Source organism: Pelobates fuscus, chromosome 11 (genome assembly GCF_036172605.1).
Source record: "Pelobates fuscus isolate aPelFus1 chromosome 11, aPelFus1.pri, whole genome shotgun sequence".
Lineage (NCBI taxonomy): Eukaryota > Metazoa > Chordata > Amphibia > Anura > Pelobatidae > Pelobates > Pelobates fuscus.
The window spans coordinates 85,164,122-85,186,891 of NC_086327.1; the positions used below are offsets into that span (position 1 = coordinate 85,164,122).

At 40.8% G+C, this 22,770-nt stretch overlaps 2 protein-coding genes across 2 annotated transcripts in view; both read left to right on the forward strand.

The window, feature by feature from the left end:
- Window positions 1-22,770, forward strand: part of ZBTB45 (zinc finger and BTB domain containing 45) — a 191,584-nt gene that overhangs the window by 156,808 nt on the left and 12,006 nt on the right. The window lies entirely within an intron of this gene.
- Window positions 12,398-13,324, forward strand: LOC134576898 (olfactory receptor 5AP2-like). The gene has a single exon (XM_063435575.1). The coding sequence runs from the start codon at window positions 12,398-12,400 to the stop codon at window positions 13,322-13,324; it is 927 nt and encodes a 308-aa protein (XP_063291645.1).

Sequence of the window (22,770 nt, forward strand, 5' to 3'; positions counted from 1 at the left end):
ATTGGGCAAGTTGTATTTGGTGGGTTTTTATTATTAATTGTCTTGGTGGTGGGAGCATTAAAATAGTAATATTTATATTATTATGGTTAAGTGTGCATGGTGTTAAGAGGGTGTGTGGTGTTAACTTTAACCCTTTCAACACCACAACTACATCACGCACACTCTTGAAGTATGGTACATTCTTGACATGGGTAATAAAGGATGTAGCATAGTAGTTCATAAGCATATTCAGAAAGAGTGCCAAAATTGGGTTTAATAATGGCTATTTCTACCTGTGCATAGGATAACGTGACCCACCGTTGCGATGTCTGTAGTCTGTGTCTGTAGTTTACAAAACTCTTTTGTCTAATGATACCTAGCACCTAACTGAAAGGTGCATGGTAACATGATGCACTTTGTTTGTTGTAAGATGGAAATTCACATAGCTCCTTAAGGGGGAAGGGGGGAAGGGAAATGGCTGGAACTAAACACCAGATATCACAGAGGGGGTTCATGTGCTAACTTAACCCGAATGACATTTTATGGTTCGAAACTGGACATGCCCTTATGTATTTTAAAGGCAGATTATGCCCGTCATTTACCAATCGGTGAAAATGCTATATTTTTATTATTTTATTTTTTTATAATCTCTAATAATATTTGTGTAAGGGGCAAATAGCCGTATATGGAGTAAGGATCCAGCATAAGCGTAGGATAGTATAAAGGGAGCAAGTCGGTTGTGGTGTGCCGAGACCGACGATACGGTAGGCCTGTAAATAAAGAGGGCCCACCAAGGAGTAAGAAAGTAAAGTAAATGGAAAGAAAAGAGAAAGTGTTGAAATGAGGAGTGGGTGGGAGGGTCATTCTGATGCTGACCTCAAGCGATATGAGTCAGGTAAGGGGTGTCCCTTATATAGGGGAGTGAATTAATTTAAGCCCCTCCCACAAATACAGGCCAAACAGCCTTAATACTTGTGTAAGGGGCAAATAGCCGTATATGGAGTAAGGATCCAGCATAAGCGTAGGATAGTATAAAGGGAGCAAGTCGGTTGTGGTGTGCCGAGACCGACGATACGGTAGGCCTGTAAATAAAGAGGGCAAAAATGAATAATCAAAGATTTAATACAGTCAACAAATATATACAAATTAACCAGACATTTCCTTAAATGCATTACAGTATTTAATTCCTGGAAGAATTTTGAAGGTAGGAATCTAGGACCGAAAGTGAACACCATTTGTTGTGGGTAGGATAGTATGTTATCTCTACTGTTGGTCCGTGTTGACTCGTTTCGGAATGTGGTAGAGCCAATAGGTAATGATATATGTGTTTACGTACGTGGGATCGTTGAAGACAATGATCTGTCTGAGTGGTGGTGATGGTAGTGAATTCTCTGGCCTGAGAAAGGCATAAAAGGCAATGTGCATGGCTGGTAATGGCCGACTTGGTAGTATAATTGAATGTTTGTAGATCTAATAGGTCCGATAAGGATGAAAAGTTGGATGGCTATTGGTAATCTCTGAGAGGAACGTGGGAGAATGGATTCCTGAAAACCTCTGAGTATATTCTTGTCTGGTATGATAGCATGAAGTTATGGTAGTTTTGGCCATAGGTTATCCTGTGTTGTTGAATGCCTGTAAACTATATAATTAATGGTGTGTGAGATAGTTTAAGTTTAAGGTGGCAAAAAGAAGCAAAACCTAGGAGAATGTTATGACACAGGTTGAGCTATGTCGTGTTCCAATGAGATTCTTTAAGCCAGGTGAAAAGCTGTTTTATGTGTTCTACAAGTATGGGACGAAAGTGCTAGGTGGGATAGTGCATGCTATGCTGCATGAGTATGTCTAATCCATGATTTTGTCTCTGGAACGAAAGCGTGGCCGTGACTGTATGGGCGGCTGTAGGAAGCGTATGATGAACATGCCTGGAATATAAATTAGACAATTATCGGCAGGGATGTATACCCCCGTCTGGTACATGAAAGTGAAATGTGATAAGTGGCCAACCAAGTGAGTTCCCCAGAAATATCATGACCTTATGGAGGAGTAGTGGCGATTGTTGATGATATGACCTAGTTGTGCCTAGTTGTCAGAGTAACAACGGATTGATGACCCTGACCATGATTTACCCCATGCCACAGCAGCTGCTACAATGGGGTAGATCTCCCAAAGGGGCTGAGGTGGTGGAAAAATTTCCAAACCTGGATGCCATGGCCAACAGCTCCAAAGCAATCGTTCCCGGTAGATCGCTGCCAAACCCGTGGTAGACGCCGCGTCTGACCATCTGGTTGGAGAAGTGTCAGACAATCCTGGAAGGAACATGCTTTTACCATGCCAAATGGTTAAGAAATCCCCCCCCATGTGCAGGTCTGCTGTTGCTGAGGTGTCTAGGGACATCATCTGATCATCATGTTGGAAGTGTGGAAAAAAGGGGAAAGTACTCTGGATGTGAAAGTGTGGTCTTGTGGTATGATTGGCATGGCAAAATTAAGGAACCTGGTAGGGATTGTAGTTCCTTGCAGTTGTAAGTACTAAGCAGGAGGTAGTGATTGATGTAGATAAGAATGTTCCCTATTTGTCTTGTGGTAACTTGCGTGTATGGATGCCGACTCAAGTCATATGCCCAGTAATGTGATGATAGTGTCTGGGCCTTCTGTTTCTTATGGGGTACTGGGACGCCCAAGTGGTCAACCAGACTAAGCTGCCGTGAGGCTTCTAGTGAAAAATATCTTCTAGATAGTGTATGACTAAGGCCTCTGGATATGTTATCATAACCAGCACAGAGTATCTGCGAATATCGATAGTAGGCTAATCTACTAGCTCGAAAGATGAGCAGGGAATATGTTATCTTTGATCAACAAGAAGTCTTCTAGATAGTGTATGACTGTAAGACCTCTGGATATGTTATCATAACCAGCACAGAGTATCTGCAAATATCGATAGTAGTCTAATCTTTAGCTCGAAAGTTGAGCGGGGAAAGGATTGCCCAATTTATGCCATGTAAGTGCCAGTGTGTAGGGTAGATGGTAGCCGTTTACAGCGTTGATGATATTGGTCTTACTTAACCAAGCTTCAACCCATGCTTGAGTGATAGCTGTAAAGGTAGATCAATGGTGTTGTATAGTAAGAAAACTCCTCGGAGGGTATGAGGGAGTTGAGACTTGGGGTAGCGGAGGTGTGTGGTGCCAATAAGTCTATGGTTAGTCTTTGTTTAAGGGAAGATTCCTTGTGACAATACCAATGTGTTTGTGTTTGGTGCCATGCTGTAAATGGTGGAGATTGGAAGACCCCTCTGCAAATCTTGGCTGTGAGTGTGTTTACAGCCAATGGTTTTGTTGTGCTGACTGTAAGTGAGGGCATGCTATATTCCTTGAAGGTGTGTTTATGATACCTGTATGGGAGCCCTTTGAAGCTCCAGAGCTTTAGTAAATCTACTACAAGTCTGGAAGGGTGATGAGTCAGTAGTGTTGAAAATGCATTGGTGTGTACAGATGGTGAGTACGTTATTTGTAAGTTGTATTGGGACACATGGTTTGTCATGTGCCCTGAACCATTTGAACATATATGCAACAGTCTATATGCAATGCAACTACTCATATCAATGGTCTCTGGTAGTTCAGAGGTGCTGGTACCTGGAGCCTGAGAGCGCTCGTCCATTTGTTTGGGACAAAATCCCTTCTGTATGGGTACCTGCAAAAATAAACATCTCTACATATTCCAATTGCCAACCCAACCAAGGGATGGTCAGTTCCCGATTTACCTGGAATCCCTGGATCTGACCACCACAGATACATCATCATACATATATATGCCTTGCTTCCCCAATGTGCTGACATCATACATGCAGGGTTAACGTCTTGTGTGTCATAAGAATTGATTGTACCAGGTAACCGAGTTTTGGTTGGTGCTGGTTGTACAGTAGCGTGAGACCCAGCCTTGTGAGGGCTGTGGTGACCAACTCGAGATTGCCAGTCTGTCATAAATTTTTTGGCTCATGAGTTTATGAGTGAGGCTAGTATAGCCTGGGTGTCACCTGAGTTGATGTAGCTGGGCCTTCCCCTGCCTCCGTGTTGTCCGTTGATGTATGGAGGAGTTTGAATAACTCTGCGTTCCTTGCTGTAGCAGGGTAGGGGATTTGTCACCTCCTTAGGTCGGTGGTAATGTGTGGGATCGTCCAGGATCTGATTGCTGCTGGACTAGCAACATCTCCTCTGCTTGAAGGTGTATCAATTCTAGCCGGGGTGCTAGGAAGAGGTGATTCTTCACCATCTTTTTGAGAAATACTTAAATAACAATAAAGACTGCAATTATTATTTGTACCCAGGGTTCTTGTACTGGCTTGCTAGCTAAGCCGTAAGGCGAAACGATTAGGCTTGGTGTTTTTTGGTGACTGGTGAGGCCCTGCTAGTTGCCAAGTGGCTTGAGAGGCTCTATCTATGCTTGGCGCGAGGGGATTTTGAGTGGCCACCAAATGTTGTGGCAGGATGTTGGCCTCTCGGTGACAGTAACCAGAAAATAGGAAGGGGAGTGACAGGTGAGGCCCTCTCTATGATACAATGCGAGGCGGCTAGCTCACGAGTGGCCCGAGGGGTGTATGCCTCCGAGTGTGAGGCAGGGTGTTGGCCTCGCGGGACCACTAACCGAAGCATAATGCAGAGAAAAAAGGGGGTAATACCTATTGGGCCCTAGAACCCTAATTGCCAGTATACTATTACTATTCCAGGGAAGGTAAGAGATGAATAACTACGTGAGCAGGTGTATGTACTTGGTAGTATGGTATTGAACCTGACAATCCCTATAGGTTTTTTAGTAGTAACTGTAACCTGAATGGATAAAACTGTATGGCATAAGGAAATATGGCATAGACCAAGCTTATCTTAATACGTACAGTATATGTGAAAAGTAAAGTGCCGTGATGTGTAAATATTAAACATCGTAGCCATACTGGTTAAATATGTATCAATCTTAACCCATTAAGTGCCGTATGTACAAGTGAAAATGTGGTCTGTCTCCACCTTGTATGTTGTATGTCCCCTTGCTAGGGGAAAGTCTGTTGCGTGAGCAGCGTGCTGTGAAAAATGTATGTGAACTATATTACCAGTTACGTATATACAGATGCGTCTGCTATTGTGTAATAATATATGTATTTATACCAGATGTTGATATAGTGCTTGCTATGTGAATTGTTGGATGTCTTATTGAATGGTAGGGGTCAGTGAACATGGTGTTGCAAAATGCAAGTGCACTGGAGATCTGCCGAGTGCCCTATAGGTGGCAGTGTAGTTGGATACTGATTGGTATGTGAAATGTTGTTTGTCTGTTGACCTATAGGTGTCAGTGTTTTGGTGTTTGTAAAACCCCATGAAAATTGTCAATGTACTTGACAGACCTGTAGGTGGCAGTGTTGATAGAACCACTGTTGGTCTTGATGTGAAATGTAAATTATTGTGAATTAAACCTGAAGTTGAGCCCGTGCTGGAGTTTAATTTATGGTTATGTTTAAAACAATCTTATGTGTAATTTATATTGGCTGGAAAATTGTATATGACATGTGAAGACTGTTTTGCTGTTGACCAGTAGGGGTCAGAAATGCTGATTGTATGTTAAAATACCCTTTAACCCCTTAAGGACCAAACTTCTGGAATAAAAGGGGATCATTACATGTCACACATATCATGTGTCCTTAAGGGGTTAATCCTACCGTTTGGCAGATAGGAGTCAGTATAAAAGCGAAAATGCTGTAGTTAGTTTGTTTGCTTATGAAGTGAAATAAAGTCTGAGAAGCCTATAGTATACCGATTGACCGGAAGAGGTCAGCATGTAGGCGAAAATGCTGTGGTTAGTTGGTTTGTACATGAAGTGCAATAATGTCTGAGAAGCCTGTAGTACACTGAATGACCGGTAGGGGTCAGTGTGTAGGCGCAAATGCAGTGGTTCGTTGGTTTGTACATGAAATGCAATAATGTCTGAGAAGCCTGTAGTACACTGAATGACTGGTAGGGGTCAGTGTGTAGGTGAAAATGCAGTGGTTTATTGTTTATTGTTTTGTACATGAAAAGCAAAAACGTCTAAGAAGCCTGTAGTACCCCGAATGACTGATAGGGGTCAGTGTGTAGGTGAAAAATGCAGTGTTTTGTTGGTTTGTACATGAAATGCAATAATGTCTGAGAAGCCTGTAGTACACCAAAAGACCAGTAGGGGTCAGTGTGTAGGCGAAAAAAGAGTTGTTCGTTGATTTGTACATGAAATGCGATAATATCTAAGAAGCCTGTAGTACACCAAAACCGGTAGGGGTCAGTGTGTAGGTGAAAATGCAGTGGTTTATTGGTTTGTATATGAAAATGCAAAAAACGTCTAAGACGCCTGTAGTACATCGAATGACCGATCGGGGTCAGTGTGTAGGTGAAAAATGCGGTGGTTGGTTGGTTTTTACATGAAATGCAATAATGTCTGAGAAGCCTGTAGTACACTGAATGACCGGTAGGGGTCAGTGTGCAGACGAAAATGCAGTGGTTTGATGGTTTGTACATGAAATGCAATAATGTCTGAGAAGCCTGTAGTACACCGAATGGCCGGTAGGGGTCAGTGTGTAGGCGAAAATGCAGTGGTTCGTTGGTTTGTACATGAAATGTGATAATGTCTAAGAAGCCTGTAGTACACCCAAAGACTGGTAGGGGGTTTAAACAAATGATATGCATGAACATGCAATAGTTTTAGAACAGACTTAGACAAAATGCAGCCGTAAAGTGAGGACCTGACCCGTGAATGGTGCCGTGGGACTGATGCCTGGCGTAACGGGTAGATCGACTTACGGTTTGTGAGTCACTTGGGCACCATCCATGGCGATGGATTGAAGAAAGAAGGTGGTAGGCCGGATTCCTGACACAGCTCTGCTTAGAAAACCTCATGGAGTAATCAGGTAAAATGGCGTCTGGATGACCCGGAAGTGGAAATCATTCTGATGCTGACCTCAAGCGATATGAGTCAGGTAAGGGGTGTCCCTTATATAGGGGAGTGAATTAATTTAAGCCCCTCCCACAAATACAGGCCAAACGGCCTTAATACATATAAAACACCTATATTTGTGCAATTTTTTGGCTACTCTGTGAGCTCGGTCCATGAGGAGCATGTCTGTCGGCCTTTTTTAGGGAGAATAGCATGCAGGAGGCCATGTTGGCAAGTCTACAGATCAACATGTGCTACCGACCCTGGGACTCCCTGTAATCTGAGGTTATTACTTCTGGACCTGTCCTCTAGGTCCAAACGCTTGGTTTTGTGTGATTCTAGTTACTTTTTTAGTTGCTGGACGCAGTCTGCTAGACCATTATGGCATCCGCGTGCTCGGCCATCTTAGCTTCCATGTGGAACATTTGTGTGCCCAGGTCTTGGATATCTTTTCTTATGTCACTTACCGACTTATGCAATTTGGTCTGGGTGCAGTGTCCCTGTTTCTTTTAACCCTGCAATTTAAAACATTGCAATTTTAGAGAATCTCCAATGTAAACATTGCAGTGTTAAGACTGCCTCTAATGGCTGTCAATCAGAAAGCCAATAAAGGTACTTCCTGCAGTTTCACTGAGTTTATCTCCATGAAACAATGCTTTGCATGAGGGTGTCTAGCGTGTTGAAAAACATCATCGGAAAGCATTGAGTCAATGTATGTGTATGTGTCTGTATGAATGTTTATGTGTGTTTGTATGTATGTGTCTTTCTGTGTGTCTGTATGTATGTGTGTGTGTTTCTGTATGTATGTATGTGTATGTGTGTGTATGTCTGTATGTATGTGTTTCTGTTTTTATGTATGTATGTTTGTATGTATGTGTGTGTGACTGTGTGTGTTTCTGAATGTGTGTGTGTCTGTATGTGTGTCTGTCTGTATGTTTGTATGTTTGTGTGTGTGTGTGTATGTATGTGTCTGTATGTATGCATGTGTATGTGTTTGTCTGTATGTATGTATGAATGTATGTATGTATGTATGTGTGTCTTTGTGTATGTATATCTGTGTGTGTGTCTGTGTGGGTGTCTGTATATATTTCTGTATGTATGTATGTCTGTGTGTGTGTGTGTCTGTGTGTGTATGTGTTTGTATGTATGTATGTGTGTTTGTATGTCTGTATTTATGTGTGTGTCTGTGTGTATGTATGTATGTATGTGTGTCTGTCTGTATGTGTGTCTTTGTATATGTATATCTGTGTGTGTGTGTTGTATCTGTGTGTATGTATGTCTGTGTGTGTGTCTGTATATATTTCTGTATGTATGTCTGTGTGTGTGTATGTCTGTGTGTGTGTATGTGTTTGTATGTATGTGTGTTTGTATGTCTGTATGTATGTGTGTGTCTCTGTGTGTGTGTATTTGCATGTGTGTTTGTATGTATGTGTTTGTGTTTGTATGTATGTGTGTGTTTGTATGTATGTGTGTGTTTGTATGTATGTGTGTGTTGTGTGTGTCTGTATGTTTGTCTGTATGTGTGTGTCTGTGTGTATGTCTCTGCATATGTGTGTGTGTCTCATGTGTATCTGTTTGGCTGCATGTGTGGGGGGAACGTATGGGAGGGGGAGGGTAGACTATGGTTGGGTAGACGTTTGGGGGGCTGGCCCAGGGAAATTTTTGCACTGGGGCCCCATGGTTTCTAGTTACGCCTCTGATAGAAAACCACCGGATAAGTAGCAGTTGGAGGGTGCCATAGGGAATAATGGAAGATGTTAGAAGCTTACCAAATGGTGTTAATGAGCTGCCAGAACTGATGAAATTTAACAATCATTAAATAGCTAATACTTGCTAACAGTAGTGATAGGCACTTTAGAGAGAAGTGGCTGGTCGGGAAATAATAGCGACAACTTTGGAAACAAGTGTATTTCTTATTTGTTGCTATAAAAGTGTTTTATCATAGTATTTCAAATTTTTTTTAAATGGTCTCATACACATTTTCTTTATAAGAACGTACCTTTTTTATCTTTATAAGCATGTTTCCTTTTTTATATATTTAGACTGTAATGACCGCAATTTTGTTTTAGTGATGTCATCAAGTGAGGATGGAGAAGGGAATATGAAACTCAAGGGCTATGGCTATTAAAACAGTGTAAAGCAGTAATTATCTAGCTAATTCATTGTACTTCTCCTTTAACATTCAGAGTCTCTTGAGCCCAGTTGTTTTTGAGTTGATGTCTGTTCAACTCTATATAAAGAGATGTTTATCACAGCTATTGATTAATTCTGTGGAGGATTGTGGGTCTCAAAGATACACTTACAATATTTATTTGTAGCCATGCATTGTTTACTCTATTAAGGACCGTAAGTTTACACTTTATTGTACTTTTGTCTCCTGTAAGAGCAATATAATTATTCTTTTTTTCAGACACTGGGATTTCTGTACGTAATTTATATACAATCAATATTATCTGTTGTTCCTAAATATATATATATTACTGTATTTTACAGTGTTTGCTAAACATAAATACCCAAATTCAATTTCCAGTAAAATTGACATTATCTACACAATGTTCAGTTTAATTTGGTGAAAAAAAAATAGGTGAAAGGCAAAATAACTTTGTGGAAATAATTTGTTAATTGAGACATTATATGTTTTAATAAATAAGCCGTGAGTATTTTTTTTAGTAATTTGTTGCATCAGTAGAGTTGTTATGTATGTTAGTGAGTATACAGTACATTCTTTTAATTATTTAGTATTTGGTTGCAGAACTAAAGGTGTTTTATAAATTATTAGTGATTATGCAGTTTCCACTGTCTCACAGCCCTTGTAAAAAACAAAAAACAAAAAAACAAAAAAAAAACAGCATTATTTCTGGTGACAAGGATACAGTTTGTATAACTGTATAAAATCTACACTGGTGCTCACATAGCCAGTTTATAGGTTTGAGTGTTTGGCAATGGAGATTTCCAAAATGCCTGGAATAATATTTGGCTGCGATGTTGCATACACTATGTACAGTTGCTTCTGAAAAAAACAAACAAACAAGAAACTATTTATAAAACGGATATGAGACGTACAAATAGTGCTTCAGTTAGCATTTATTATTGGGGAAGGCAAGTTAAGCATTACTGGAGCATTTGGACAATAAAATACTAAAAATAATATATATTAATATATATATATATATATATATATATATATATATATATACATATACATATATTAATACTTGGGTTTTGTTTTATTCTCATACTAAAATTAAAGTATATATATATATATATATATATACTTTAATTTTAGTATGAGAATAAAACAAAACCCAAGTATTAATATACATATATATATATATATATATATATTTATTTATTTTAAACATTTGTCTATATATAAATATATATATATATATATATATATATATATATATATATATATATATATATATATATATAAATTGTATAAATTATATATATATATATTCTCAGTATATTTCTTTACTGGGTTGGAATTTCAGTGAAATTCTAACACAATCAATATGAATATATTATAAAGTTTCTATCTTTATGAAATACTAATTTTTCAAGGGGGGTGACTGTGTCTTTTTAAGGGCGTTTGGTTGTATTATGGTAATTTAGGAATAGAGAGGCTTACACAGTTATTCACTAATTTAAGAACTGCTGTGAATTCAAAGAATATAAGGCCAAAATAGCTTTTTAAATAAATTGTAAGAATTCTCCCTGTCTGTATGGCACCACAATGTCAGGCACCTAAGCACAGTGCTCACCATGGAGTGGAGAAAGGATTTATTGATGGGGCCAAAGGAAATAGGTACATTAGGTAACACTTCTATCAATAGTTCACATATCAGTTTAATACATAGCTTCTTGTTTTCTTATTGGGTTTTTTCAGAAGCAATTGTACATAATGTATGCAGCCTTGCAGCCAAATAAAGCTATAAGATGGGTATGTGAGCACCAGTGTAGATTGTATACAGTTATAAGTACTGTATGCTTATCACCAGATATAATGCTGTTTGTTTCACAAGGGCTGTGAGACAAGGGGCACTTTATAATCACTAAGAATCTATAAGACCACTCTGTTTCTGCAGCCAATTACCAAACTATTTTAAGGAATGTACTGTATACTCAATAACAACATACAAAACTATTCTACTGATGCAACTAATTTAAAAAAAAATACTTACCGTATAATCATTAATGCATACAATTCCTCAATTTCAGCAATTACTAAACAAATAGCAAAAAAATACAAATCCATTCAAAAGAATTGTATTATTTTTGTTTAAAGCAAATTTTACTAAGTATTTCCAAGTCCAAGTTCCTTCGGCTTTCAATAATTTTTTTCTTGCCTTTTATTCTATTTTCAGTTTGGCTATTTTAGCTTTAAATTTAAAAATCCACTTTGAATCCACTTTGATTTCCCAGCATTTCTCACTTTGGTGAAAACACATGTCAGAGTTTTAGGTGCAATTTCCCATGTCTATATGAAGGAACAACCAAGGTGGGAGGCAGTTGCAATTCGTGAATAGCCAATCCATCCATGTTATATGGGTGAAAATGTAATTGAAATAACTAAATTTGCCTTTTGTGAATAGACAAATGTGCTAAAACTATGGCAACAATAAGCTGCTGCTTGGCAGCTATTCAGCATTTAGTGCATAGACCCTGACATTTATGCACATTTTTACATGAAATGTCCTTTTATGATTCTGCATATTCGGTTCTGTATGTATATTTAAATTATAGTTAACCATTATTTGTGAATGCTTTTTAGTTTGTTTTTTTTCATGTTATTTTTTTCTTCTTCCCTTCTTTTGCCCCATACTTTGATTTGGTTTACAATTGTTAGATTTTTCTTTTAAAATGGTTTTAAAATATGTTTTAAAAACCTGTTAATTAAAACTTTTTTGAAATGAGAAGGCAGAGACCTTTACAATATCATAAACTAGAGTTAAAAACATTTGCACATCTAGCATGGACAGCCAAAAAAAATATTTTTAATGTAATAAAAATGTGTATTTTTGTGTTAAGATTACAATTTCAATATGCAGATGATCCAAATGTCTGACTGCTTTATTATGGTTTAAATTTCAGTAATTAGAAAATCTTTTCTTTTTTTGTTCCCAGCAGAATCCTGTGGATTTGTTCTAATTACTATTCAAACATTCTTCTTCCGATGGTAACAGTATTGCTCTTTCAGCTTTTTACCCTTTGGATTTTGCAACGGTGGTGTCCTCTATTATACGGCATTGGAAGAACTGAGATACAGATGTGAACTTTCCATAAAGTTTCAACACTTATCTGGTATTTGCTCTTCCCATGAGCAAGCTATCATTCTTTTGCATTTTATGTATTATTGATGTTGATTTAGTGCTGGAAAAATAACCCATAACCTTAAAGAAAGATAAAGTATGACAAAGCTGTGTTACCATATCAGTCTGAGGTTTATTTCAAGTGTCCTTTTGTTAATTTAATGGCAGAGAAAAATCATTCTGACTCAAGTGATTTTATCCTTTTAGGTTTTTCAGAGCAACGTGTGCTACTGTCAGTTTTGATGGCTATGACGTATACAATGATCCTCATGGGAAATTTAGCCATCATTATCATTATTCACATTGATAGCCATCTCCACAAGTCCATGTATTTTTTCCTGAGTTGTCTCTCCATCTTAGACATATGTTACTCTACGGTTACTCTTCCTGCCATGCTCTTCAACGCTATAACAGACAACAGGAGAATTTCCACCAACAGGTGTTTTGCTCAGCTGTATTTCTTTACCTGCTTCGGAGGGTCAGAATGCTTTTTGCTAACAGCAATGGCCTATGATCGATATGTGGCAATTTGTAACCCCCTCCGATATTTAGTTATTATGAACAAGAAATTCTGCTTTTGTCTTGTCCTGGGATGCTGCTCCAGTGGATTCATGAACGCAGTTCTTCACACCTCAGTGACGTCTCAAATAAACTTTTGTGAAGACAGAAAAGTTGTTAGTTTCTTTTGTGATATTCCTCCAGTGCTAAAAGTTTCTTGCACAGATACACAACATAGCCAGGTGTTAGTGTCCGTTTTTAGTGTTTTCCTTGCGATAGTTCCATTTATATTTGTCACAGTCTCTTACATACGTATCATTGCCGCAATCTTGAAGATTGCATCTTCTGCAGGAAGGAAGAAAGCATTCTCTACTTGTTCCTCTCATCTCATTGTTGTTACGGTGTTTTTTGCAGTAGGCTTTTTATATTATGTTGGTCCTGCTCCTAGAGATTCTTCTGATATTATGATATTTTCTCCCATGCTCTTCTGTGTTCTGACACCATTGATTAATCCTATTATCTACTGCTTGAGAAACCAAGAAGTTAAAAGGGCCTTCAAAAAGCTTCTATCAAAAGAGATATTCGAATAAACATAGAATTATATAATATATAATTGCTTGACATTTTGTAGCAAACACAATGCAAATTGAAAACAAAAAGTGATATATTTTAGTAAGCATCAATATAGAAAGGGAAACCTAAATATAAAGGCTAATTATCCTAACATGTCATTTATAGGGATATAAGATGTTTTCCTGATTAATTAAATGCCATGTGAGAAAAAATGCAGGTGCCACTGGTCTCATGAGCTTGCATTTCATAACAATAAACATGGACATATAGTTGATCCTCACATTATCTTCTCTATATTTTGTGCAAACACGGAGAGTTAAAGGATCATTATAGTACCTGTATTTCTAACAGGGCTGGCATACATGTTTAGACCTTCCCCCTCAAAATGGAGTAAAAAGGTATTTTAAAATACCTTTTCTACATCTCCGCACTGGTCTTGCTTTGGCTGGCCATGCCTCGATGGCTGAGATCATCACTCTTGATGATCTCAGCCAATCCAATGCTTTCCCAGAGGAATGCATTGGGAGGCAATTGAGCATGCACATCAAAATGCTATGCTGCACCAATAAGCATCTCCTCATTGTGATGCATTGAATCAAGACAACTGTATGGGTGGTATTCAGTACACACTGAAAGTAGGTGATGCACATAATGCAGCACTGAAATAGGAAGCACCTCTAGTAGCCATCTGATTGACTGCACCTAAAAGTTTTACTTGCCAGCAACGTAAATACTGCCTTTTCTCTGAAAAGGCAGCATTTACATTGCTGAACCTGCATGGACATGCTTTACACACCAGAACCACTACATTAAGTTGTAGTGGATCGGGTGACTCTAGTGTCCCTTTAATGAAACTTTAGGGTTCCTATATAGAATGTAACTATACCACTTACTTTAGACTGTAAGCTCACATGGACAGGACCTTCATCACCTTTGATTATTTTGAATTCAGCTTGTCTATTATGTTTGTTTGATTTGTTTTGTATGGTCATTTAAAAGTACTGAATATGTTGCCCATCCATGAGTGTGTTGTTTATGGATTTAATGAAACAATCAGTCCATCTCAAAAAACGTCTCAATGATTTAATCAGATGTAGGTCTTTTTTATATTTATTAGACTATTATACTTACAGACATACAGTCACATTTCTGTTTTTTTTTTATGAAACATTACAGTTGTACAGATGTATGGACACAGAAAGTTAAAAACTGTTGGAATGTTTGTACAAATGTTATTTGTAAGTACCAGAATTTACTGGTTTTAAAATGATGTAAAATCATTATTTTATTAAAGACACAGAGGTGAATATTATGCTTTACTCTTTCATTTATAACACAACACAAATTAAAAAAAAAGAAGGCAACCTGAAGACAAAAATAATTAAAATGTTTATTTTAATTTATATAAAAAGGAAATAGTAAAAAACTGTTGGTGGGTAACACCCTAATAAATTATTAAAGGGACACTCCAGACCGCTAAAGCACTATAGCTTGATGAAAAACATTGTGTGAAGAGTGTTTTATTTTTTTTTCACTTTGCAGAAAGGGTAGATTTCAAATGATTTCAAAATTAGGCTGGTTATACCCACCTGACTTTCAAGCAGACAACAGGTCCAGTTATTTCCTGGTTTGGTTATCTCAGTGGAGTTAAACTCAAGAGGCAGCAAATGCCCAGAATACCTGACTTTGAAAAGACTTCATATTGGACTTCATTGGGAAGTCTGTAATTGTACAGCTTATGAAAGTCTGGGCAGGGTTAGAAGGGGATGGCTTTCAAAGGATTCAGACAAGATACATGCAGTTTTGTCAGCTGTTTTTATTTGAATCCCTATCCTGTAATCTAAATATCTAGGTTTAAAAAGTATACGTAGGCGAGGAAAAACAGAGGACTTTTAACTTTTACAGAGAACAAATATTTTGTAATCTAATAAAATAACAATGTGGATTTCCACCAGTGTGCCATCAATGAAAGAAAGGCATACTAACAAGTAGGAGCGCTCCATAAATCTTCCCAAACAGGCAAGTAATTTTGTTATCCTGCTTCTTTGATATGGCCCTGGAATGATATCCAACACAATACATCATTGTAAAATTCTTTATAAATTTCCTATAATAATTTTTTTTTTTTTCACTTTGCAGAAAGGGTAGATTTCAAATGATTTCAAAATTAGGCTGGTTATACCCACCTGACTTTCAAGCAGACAACAGGTCCAGTTATTTCCTGGTTTGGTTATCTCAGTGGAGTTAAACTCAAGAGGCAGCAAATGCCCAGAATACCTGACTTTGAAAAGACTTCATATTGGACTTCATTGGGAAGTCTGTAATTGTACAGCTTATGAAAGTCTGGGCAGGGTTAGAAGGGGATGGCTTTCAAAGGATTCAGACAAGATACATGCAGTTTTGTCAGCTGTTTTTATTTGAATCCCTATCCTGTAATCTAAATATCTAGGTTTAAAAAGTATACGTAGGCGAGGAAAAACAGAGGACTTTTAACTTTTACAGAGAACAAATATTTTGTAATCTAATAAAATAACAATGTGGATTTCCACCAGTGTGCCATCAATGAAAGAAAGGCATACTAACAAGTAGGAGCGCTCCATAAATCTTCCCAAACAGGCAAGTAATTTTGTTATCCTGCTTCTTTGATATGGCCCTGGAATGATATCCAACACAATACATCATTGTAAAATTCTTTATAAATTTCCTATAATAATTTGAGAACCCAATAAATCTTTGGATAGCCTTAAGTCCTTGAGGACGTGGCCAAAATGTAATGGCTTCTAATTTAGAAGGATCCATACTGAATCCTTTTTCAGAGATGACATAACTGAGGAACTGCACTGTAGTCTGATCAAAGAGACATTTCTCTAGTTTACAGGACAATACGTGTTGAAGTAGCATGTGCAACACCATCCTAACATGTTGATTATGTGTTTTGAGATCTGATGAATGAATGAGGATGTCATATAAGTAGACAACAGTGCATAAGGGTAAGACATCACATAGAACATTATTTATCAGTTCTTGAAAGACTGCAGGGGCATTGCATAACCCAAAAGGCATCACCAGGTATTCATAATGCCCGCTGTGTGTGTTGAAAGCCATTTTCCATTCATCCCCCTGTCTTATCCTCACTAGATTATATGCACCCCTGAGATCAAGTTTTGTGAAATACTTAGACCACTTGACACAATCAAATAACTCAGTTATAGGGGGCGTGGCCGACTGCCGAGGTGGACGGACGCAAGGAGTGAGAGCTCCCGGTCCGGCACAGCCTACAGCCAGGGCCGGATTAACATAGGGGCTGATGGAGCTGCAGCTCCAGGCCCAGGCCCATGGAATAGGCCCATTTAAAAAAAAAAAAAATATATATATATATTTTTTTTTTTTTAAACACTACTCTTAGGTTTGCCACCTGACTGGTATTTTACTGGCACAGCCGGTATTTGAGGCTGTGTGGCCGTGCCAGTATAGCAGTAATACCAGCAATACAAATGCAGGTATTTTTCTCAGAATAAATGGAGATTACTCTGCAATACCAGCACCGGACAGTAGGGGTCACTGTGTGTGGAGAGAGGCAGGTATAGGAAGTTACAGCATATCCCTGCCTCTCTCTACTACTCACTGATCCATGAGGGAGCAGCAACACAGCACAGAGTCCAGACAACAGCTCTACAGTAAGTGAGGGATGGGGGGAAAGATAGGGGGACACTGAGACACTAGGGGACACTGAGACACTAGGGGACACTAAGGGACATATGGGGACACTCAGACACTAGGGGACACAGACACTAGGACATATGGGGACACAGACACTGGGAGACCTGGGAACACAGACACTTGAGGACACTGGAAAACATGGGGACACTGAGACACTAGGACACATGGGGATGCTGAGACACATGGGGACGCTGTGAAACATAGGGACATTGGTAGACACTTAGACATTGGGACACGGAGACACTATGTCCCCATTTCTCCCAGTGTCCCCATGTCCCCCAGCCAGTGTCCCTAGTGTCTCAGTGTCCAAGTCTCCCAGTGTCTGTGTCCCATGTCTCTCAGTGTGCCTAGTGTCCCCATGTGTCCCTATATGTCCCAGTGTCCCCATGTCTATGTCCACAACTGTCCCCATGTCTCCCAGTGTCCCCAAGTGTCTGTCTCCCAGCCTAGTCTCCCAGTGTCTGTGTTCCCATGTCTCTGTGTCCCTAGTGTCTTAGTGTCCCCAAATGTTTCAGTGTCCCCATGTCTCTCAGTGTCCCCACGTGTCTGTCTCCCAGCCAGTGTCCCCTAGTCTCCCAGTGCCTGTGTTCCCATGTCTCTGTGTCCCTAGTGTCTTAGTGTCCCCAAATGTTGCAGTGTCCCCATGTCTCCCAGTGTCTGTGTTCCTAGTGTCTCAGTGTGCCTAGTGTCCCCATGTCTCCCAGTGTCCCTATATGTCCCAGTGTCCCCATGTCTATGTCCACAACTGTCCCCATGTCTCCCAGTGTCCCCAAGTGTCTGTCTCCCAGCCAGTGTCCCATAGTCTCCCAGTGTCTGTGTTCCCATGTCTCTGTGTCCCTAGTGTCTTAGTGTCCCCAAATGTTGCAGTGTCCCCATGTCTCCCAGTGTCTGTGTTCCTAGTGTCTCAGTGTGCCTAGTGTCCGCATGTCTCCCAGTGTCCCTATATGTCCCAGTGTCCCCATGTCTATGCCCACAACTGTCCCCATGTCTCCCAGTGTCCCCAAGTGTCTGTCTCCCAGCCAGTGTCCCATAGTCTCCCAGTGTCTGTGTTCCCATGTCTCTGTGTCCCTAGTGTCTTAGTGTCCCCAAATGTTTCAGTGTCCCCATGTCTCAGTGTCTGTGTCCCTAGTGTCTCAGTTTCCCCATTTCTCCCAGTTTCCCTAAATGTCTCAGTGTCCCCATGTCTCCCAGTGTCCCCATGTCTGTGTGTTCCCGGGTCTCTCAGTGTCCCCATGTCTCTCCGTGTCCCCAGGTCTCACTGTGTCCCCAGTATCCTAGTGACATGGGGACACACTGAGACATTGGGACACTGGGATAAATGGGGACACTGAGACACTGGGAGACTAGGGGACTGGGCGACATGGGGACACTGACACTGTGATACATAGGGACACTGAGACACTGGGTGACTTGCGAGACTGAGACACTGGGAGACAGGGAGACATTGGGAGCAATCCATCTATACAGCAGAATCAAACTGTGAGTAGTTTGTTGGTGATTTTACAGAATTGTCTCTGATGTCACTCCTTGTGATTATACAAATGATTAAGGCTGGTATTTTTTCCCAAGAAAGGTGGCAACCCTAACTACTCTTCACATACTCTTGCTTAAAGGAGCACTACAGGGTCAGGAACACAATCATGTATTTCTGACCCTATTATGTTAAAACCACCACCCTGGCCCCTTCTTGTCTCCCTAAGTATAGTAAAATAGAACTTGTATTCAAGTCTGCAGCTGCTTGCTCTGCCTCTGAACTGACTGTCTGCTGACATCATCAGAAGTGGTGGTCTGAGCAAATTACAATACTTGCCCATAGGATTGGCTGAGACTGTTAACTAGGCAGATCAGGGGCAGAGCCAGCACAAGTCCAACATAGCCCTGAATGGAATGATTCTACTTACCAGAACAAATACAATAAGCTGTAGTTGTTCTGGTGACTATAGTGTCCCTTTAAAGCTTAAGAGGGATGTATGGGATGTATGGGAACAAAACCTGTGTGGACTGGCTGACAATAAAATTAGTTTAGGTAATGCTGTTGGTCTCTCTAACACTGTGGTATGTCCCCTCCTTTCTTCTACACTCACTACATACACCTTTTCTCTGTCTGTATATCAGGAACTTCTGCCTGCTAGTAAGAAGATAAGGAGACAAGTGGACCAGCGAGTGCTAGGGGACAGTCCTTAGAAAGCATTGAGTGAGAGCATCATTAGACGCATTTATGTCAAGCTCAGGGTGCTGCATGCATAGTATGCCCTTAGTTGGCCAGCCTGCAGGATTGGCGGGCAGCCTGACATGCAATTCTTTGGACAGACATGCCCCCTTTTTGGGCATTTTCTCCCCTTTTGGCAGGTCTGGTGACGTGATTCGCACTAGTGGCCCCCCCTTTTACCCCGCCCATTGACTTCCTGCTTCACTGGACACTGCTGTTAGGGGGTATGGATTTACTTGAAAGATGAAAGCATAAATTAGAGAGAGATTAGCATAGAGTATGTGTTTTCTTATAGCTGCATCCTATGAGTTTCCCTCCAACACCATCTCCATCAGATACATGACGCTTGGGAGGTATGACCGTTTTAGTGTTTTTGGTCGATAAGATTCTGTAATTAGGCCCCATCATAATTGTCAGCACCAGGCCCACTGGGCTCTTAATCCGGCCCTGCCTACAGCGTGATTTGACAGCAGCTCTCAATCCCGGCAAACGGCAAACACCGACGAGGTACCTCCCTACAACCTCAGATGGCCCCGGCAAAACAAACAAAGCTGACGGACCCGATTCGCACCACTAAAAAAGACCGGTCGCGGCCGGCACAAGATGGCGGCGAGGAGCAGGAATCCTCACAGGCCTCAAACCTACCATCAGACCACGAGGAGCAACAATACACAGACGCTCCAGTTACTGAAAAAAAACTTTATGCCATGTTGCAGGACTTCAGGCTAGTGCAAGCTGATTTAATAAAAGACACAAAAGACATCAAGAAAGAGATAGCAGGTCTGGGTGAAAGAACAAATAATTTGGAAGCCAGAACTGATGAATTGTGCGTGGCGCAGGATGCCGTATCAGACACCATTCAATCATTGGTGGAGAAACAGCAATTCCTAAAAAGAAAAATAGCGGATATGGAAGACCGCTCACGACGCAACAATATAAGCTTTCGCGGAATCCCAGAGAGCATCTCAAGAGACCAACTGCCTCACTATCTAACATCTCTCTGCAAGTCCATGGTGCCGGATATAGCAGAATCAGAATGGCTCATGGACCGAGCCCACAGATTACCAAAACCGCAGAACCTGCGCCAAGACACCCCATGTGACGTGATAGCTCATTTCCATTATTACAAAACGAAAGACTCCCTGCTGCTGGCGGCAAGGAAAACACCTGCAATGCCTGAACCGTACGCTGGTGTGCAATTATACGCAGATCTATCGGCTTTGACAATGAGCAGGCGGCGAGAGTTCATTACCGTTACAAAGACCCTGAGAAACAATAACATACAATATTGGTGGGGTTACCCTACAAAACTGCTCATATGGAAAAACGCCAAAACGCACACCGTCAACGAACCGGAAGTGGGTATGCGCCTACTAAAAGAATGGGGTCTATTCCCGCTGCAGGCCCAGACCGCTTCGACCACTACAGCCGCACGCAGAATGGCAGATGGCGGGCTCGCCACGCAGGGAAGAATAAGGCTCCGGTACCTGACCTAATAGAGACATGACACGTAACTTCTGCCATGAATGGACACTTAGAGACAATCTGATTCAATGTTGCCCTTCAGCTTTGTGCCATGCAAATGTACTTGGTTCGTGAGTATGTAATAACATGTGTTGCACTAGCATATGTATAACACATAACGCCCACAACACCCCATGAGAGCAGGGACCCAGGGAAAAGGGGACACTTTAATTTAAAACGCACAAGCAAAGGGGGCTACAGGCCGACCTACGAGGTTATAGAGGTAAACACAATTCCCACGACTAGAGCAGCAAATGGGAGGTTGATGGGCAAGGTAGCTATGTTATAGCTCATACGATCTACACAACCTTGTACCAGCACTGTGCCTAGTAGGAAACGGAGCGGCTTAGTAGGTTACGATATCTAGAGTAATTGGGTCTCAGTTCTAATTCACAATCCCGGACAATGTTAAGGGATGGGAACATATCCCTAAAACGAAAGGCTGTCACACACCCGGCCCACTCACTCAGGTGCGACCCCAGGATGAGAAGTGAGAGGGGGATGTCCTACCTACTCACACCTCAGCCAAGTAGAGCACCAGTATATCCAAGGGCGCTTTGTATATACTTTAGTTATTTTTCAGCCAAGCTTTCACCCCTGTTTATTGCATCTTTTCCCATCTTTTCATTCCCTGGACCGATCTCACACTGCCTGCCCCGAGGCGCAACCAACGCCTCGAGGCCCCCACACAGCAAACCAATGTACCAAGATCACGGGTGATTCCTTAGTAGTATTTACCCTCAATGTTAAAGGCCTCAATAGCCCACACAAAAGGAGACTAGCAGCGCAAGACATGATTAAATCCAAGGCGGCAGTTGTCGCTTTACAGGAGACCCACTTCTGTGCTAGAAACCCACCGAAATTTAATATTAAAAACTATCCCCAAGGTTACCATGCAATGTCCAACAACAAGGCCAAGGGTGTTTCTCTATACTTCCATGGCGATTGGGCATTTAAACCGTCCAATCAATATGCGAGTAGGGATGGGAGAATACTGATACTAGCAGGTTCCTTAAATGGTTTGTTGGTGACAATAGCATCAATCTATGTGCCAAATGATAGACAAAAATCCTTCTTCAATACGGTATTTCGGAAAATCGACAAGCTTAAAACAGGTCACACAATCATATGTGGGGACTTTAATTGTGCCCCGGACCCCGAGGTTGACATACAAAGAGAAGAGAACAAACCACCACAGAAACACTCACTCTCACTGGGCCAACACCTTAGGAAACTGCTGCGCGAACACGACTTATATGACACATAGAGAAGTCTTAACCCAAGCGGGAGAGAATACACATATAATTCAGAGGTTCATAAGACATACACGAGAATAGATCTCTGCTTACTGGACACCAAAACACTGCCCTTTGCCACTAACGTACATATAGGACCGATTACGTGGTCCGACCACGCCCCACAAACGATGACCGTGAAAACACCGTATCCAGCAAGGGGACGAGGCACGTGGCGTCTCAATGACAGTTTGCTAGACACACCGGAACACCTTCGGAGAGTACAAGCCTGAGTAGAGAGCTACTTCAATGACCATGCTCACTGCCCATCATCAGAAACCACACAATGGCTGGCCCATAAGGCGGTCATAAGGGGCGAACTGATTCAAATAGGAGCTAGAACCAAAAGACAACATAAGACGACACTGCACAACAGAGAGCAAGACTTGGCCAAGGTGGAATCTATCCACAAAATACATCCTACGATACAAACAGCTAATGTCACTTAGAACGGCACTACACAATCTCTACCTTGCTGACACTGAACGCCATCTGCGATTCCTTTAGCAATCACACTACGTTATGGGCAACAAAGCAGGTAGACTCTTGGCCAGGAAAGCGAAACAAACAAAACTTCAATCCAAAATCCCATACATGACTTCCTCCACTGGAGATAAACTATATAATCCCCAAGATATAGTGAATGAATTAGCGACATACTACGCCTCCTTGTATCAATTAGAAAATGACCCTCAAACACACCAACCGACAGATG

Excerpts from the sequence above, each read along its gene's own strand:
- LOC134576898 (XM_063435575.1), top strand. The coding sequence starts at position 12,398 with ATGGCAGAGAAAAATCATTCTGACTCAAGTGATTTTATCCTTTTAGGT.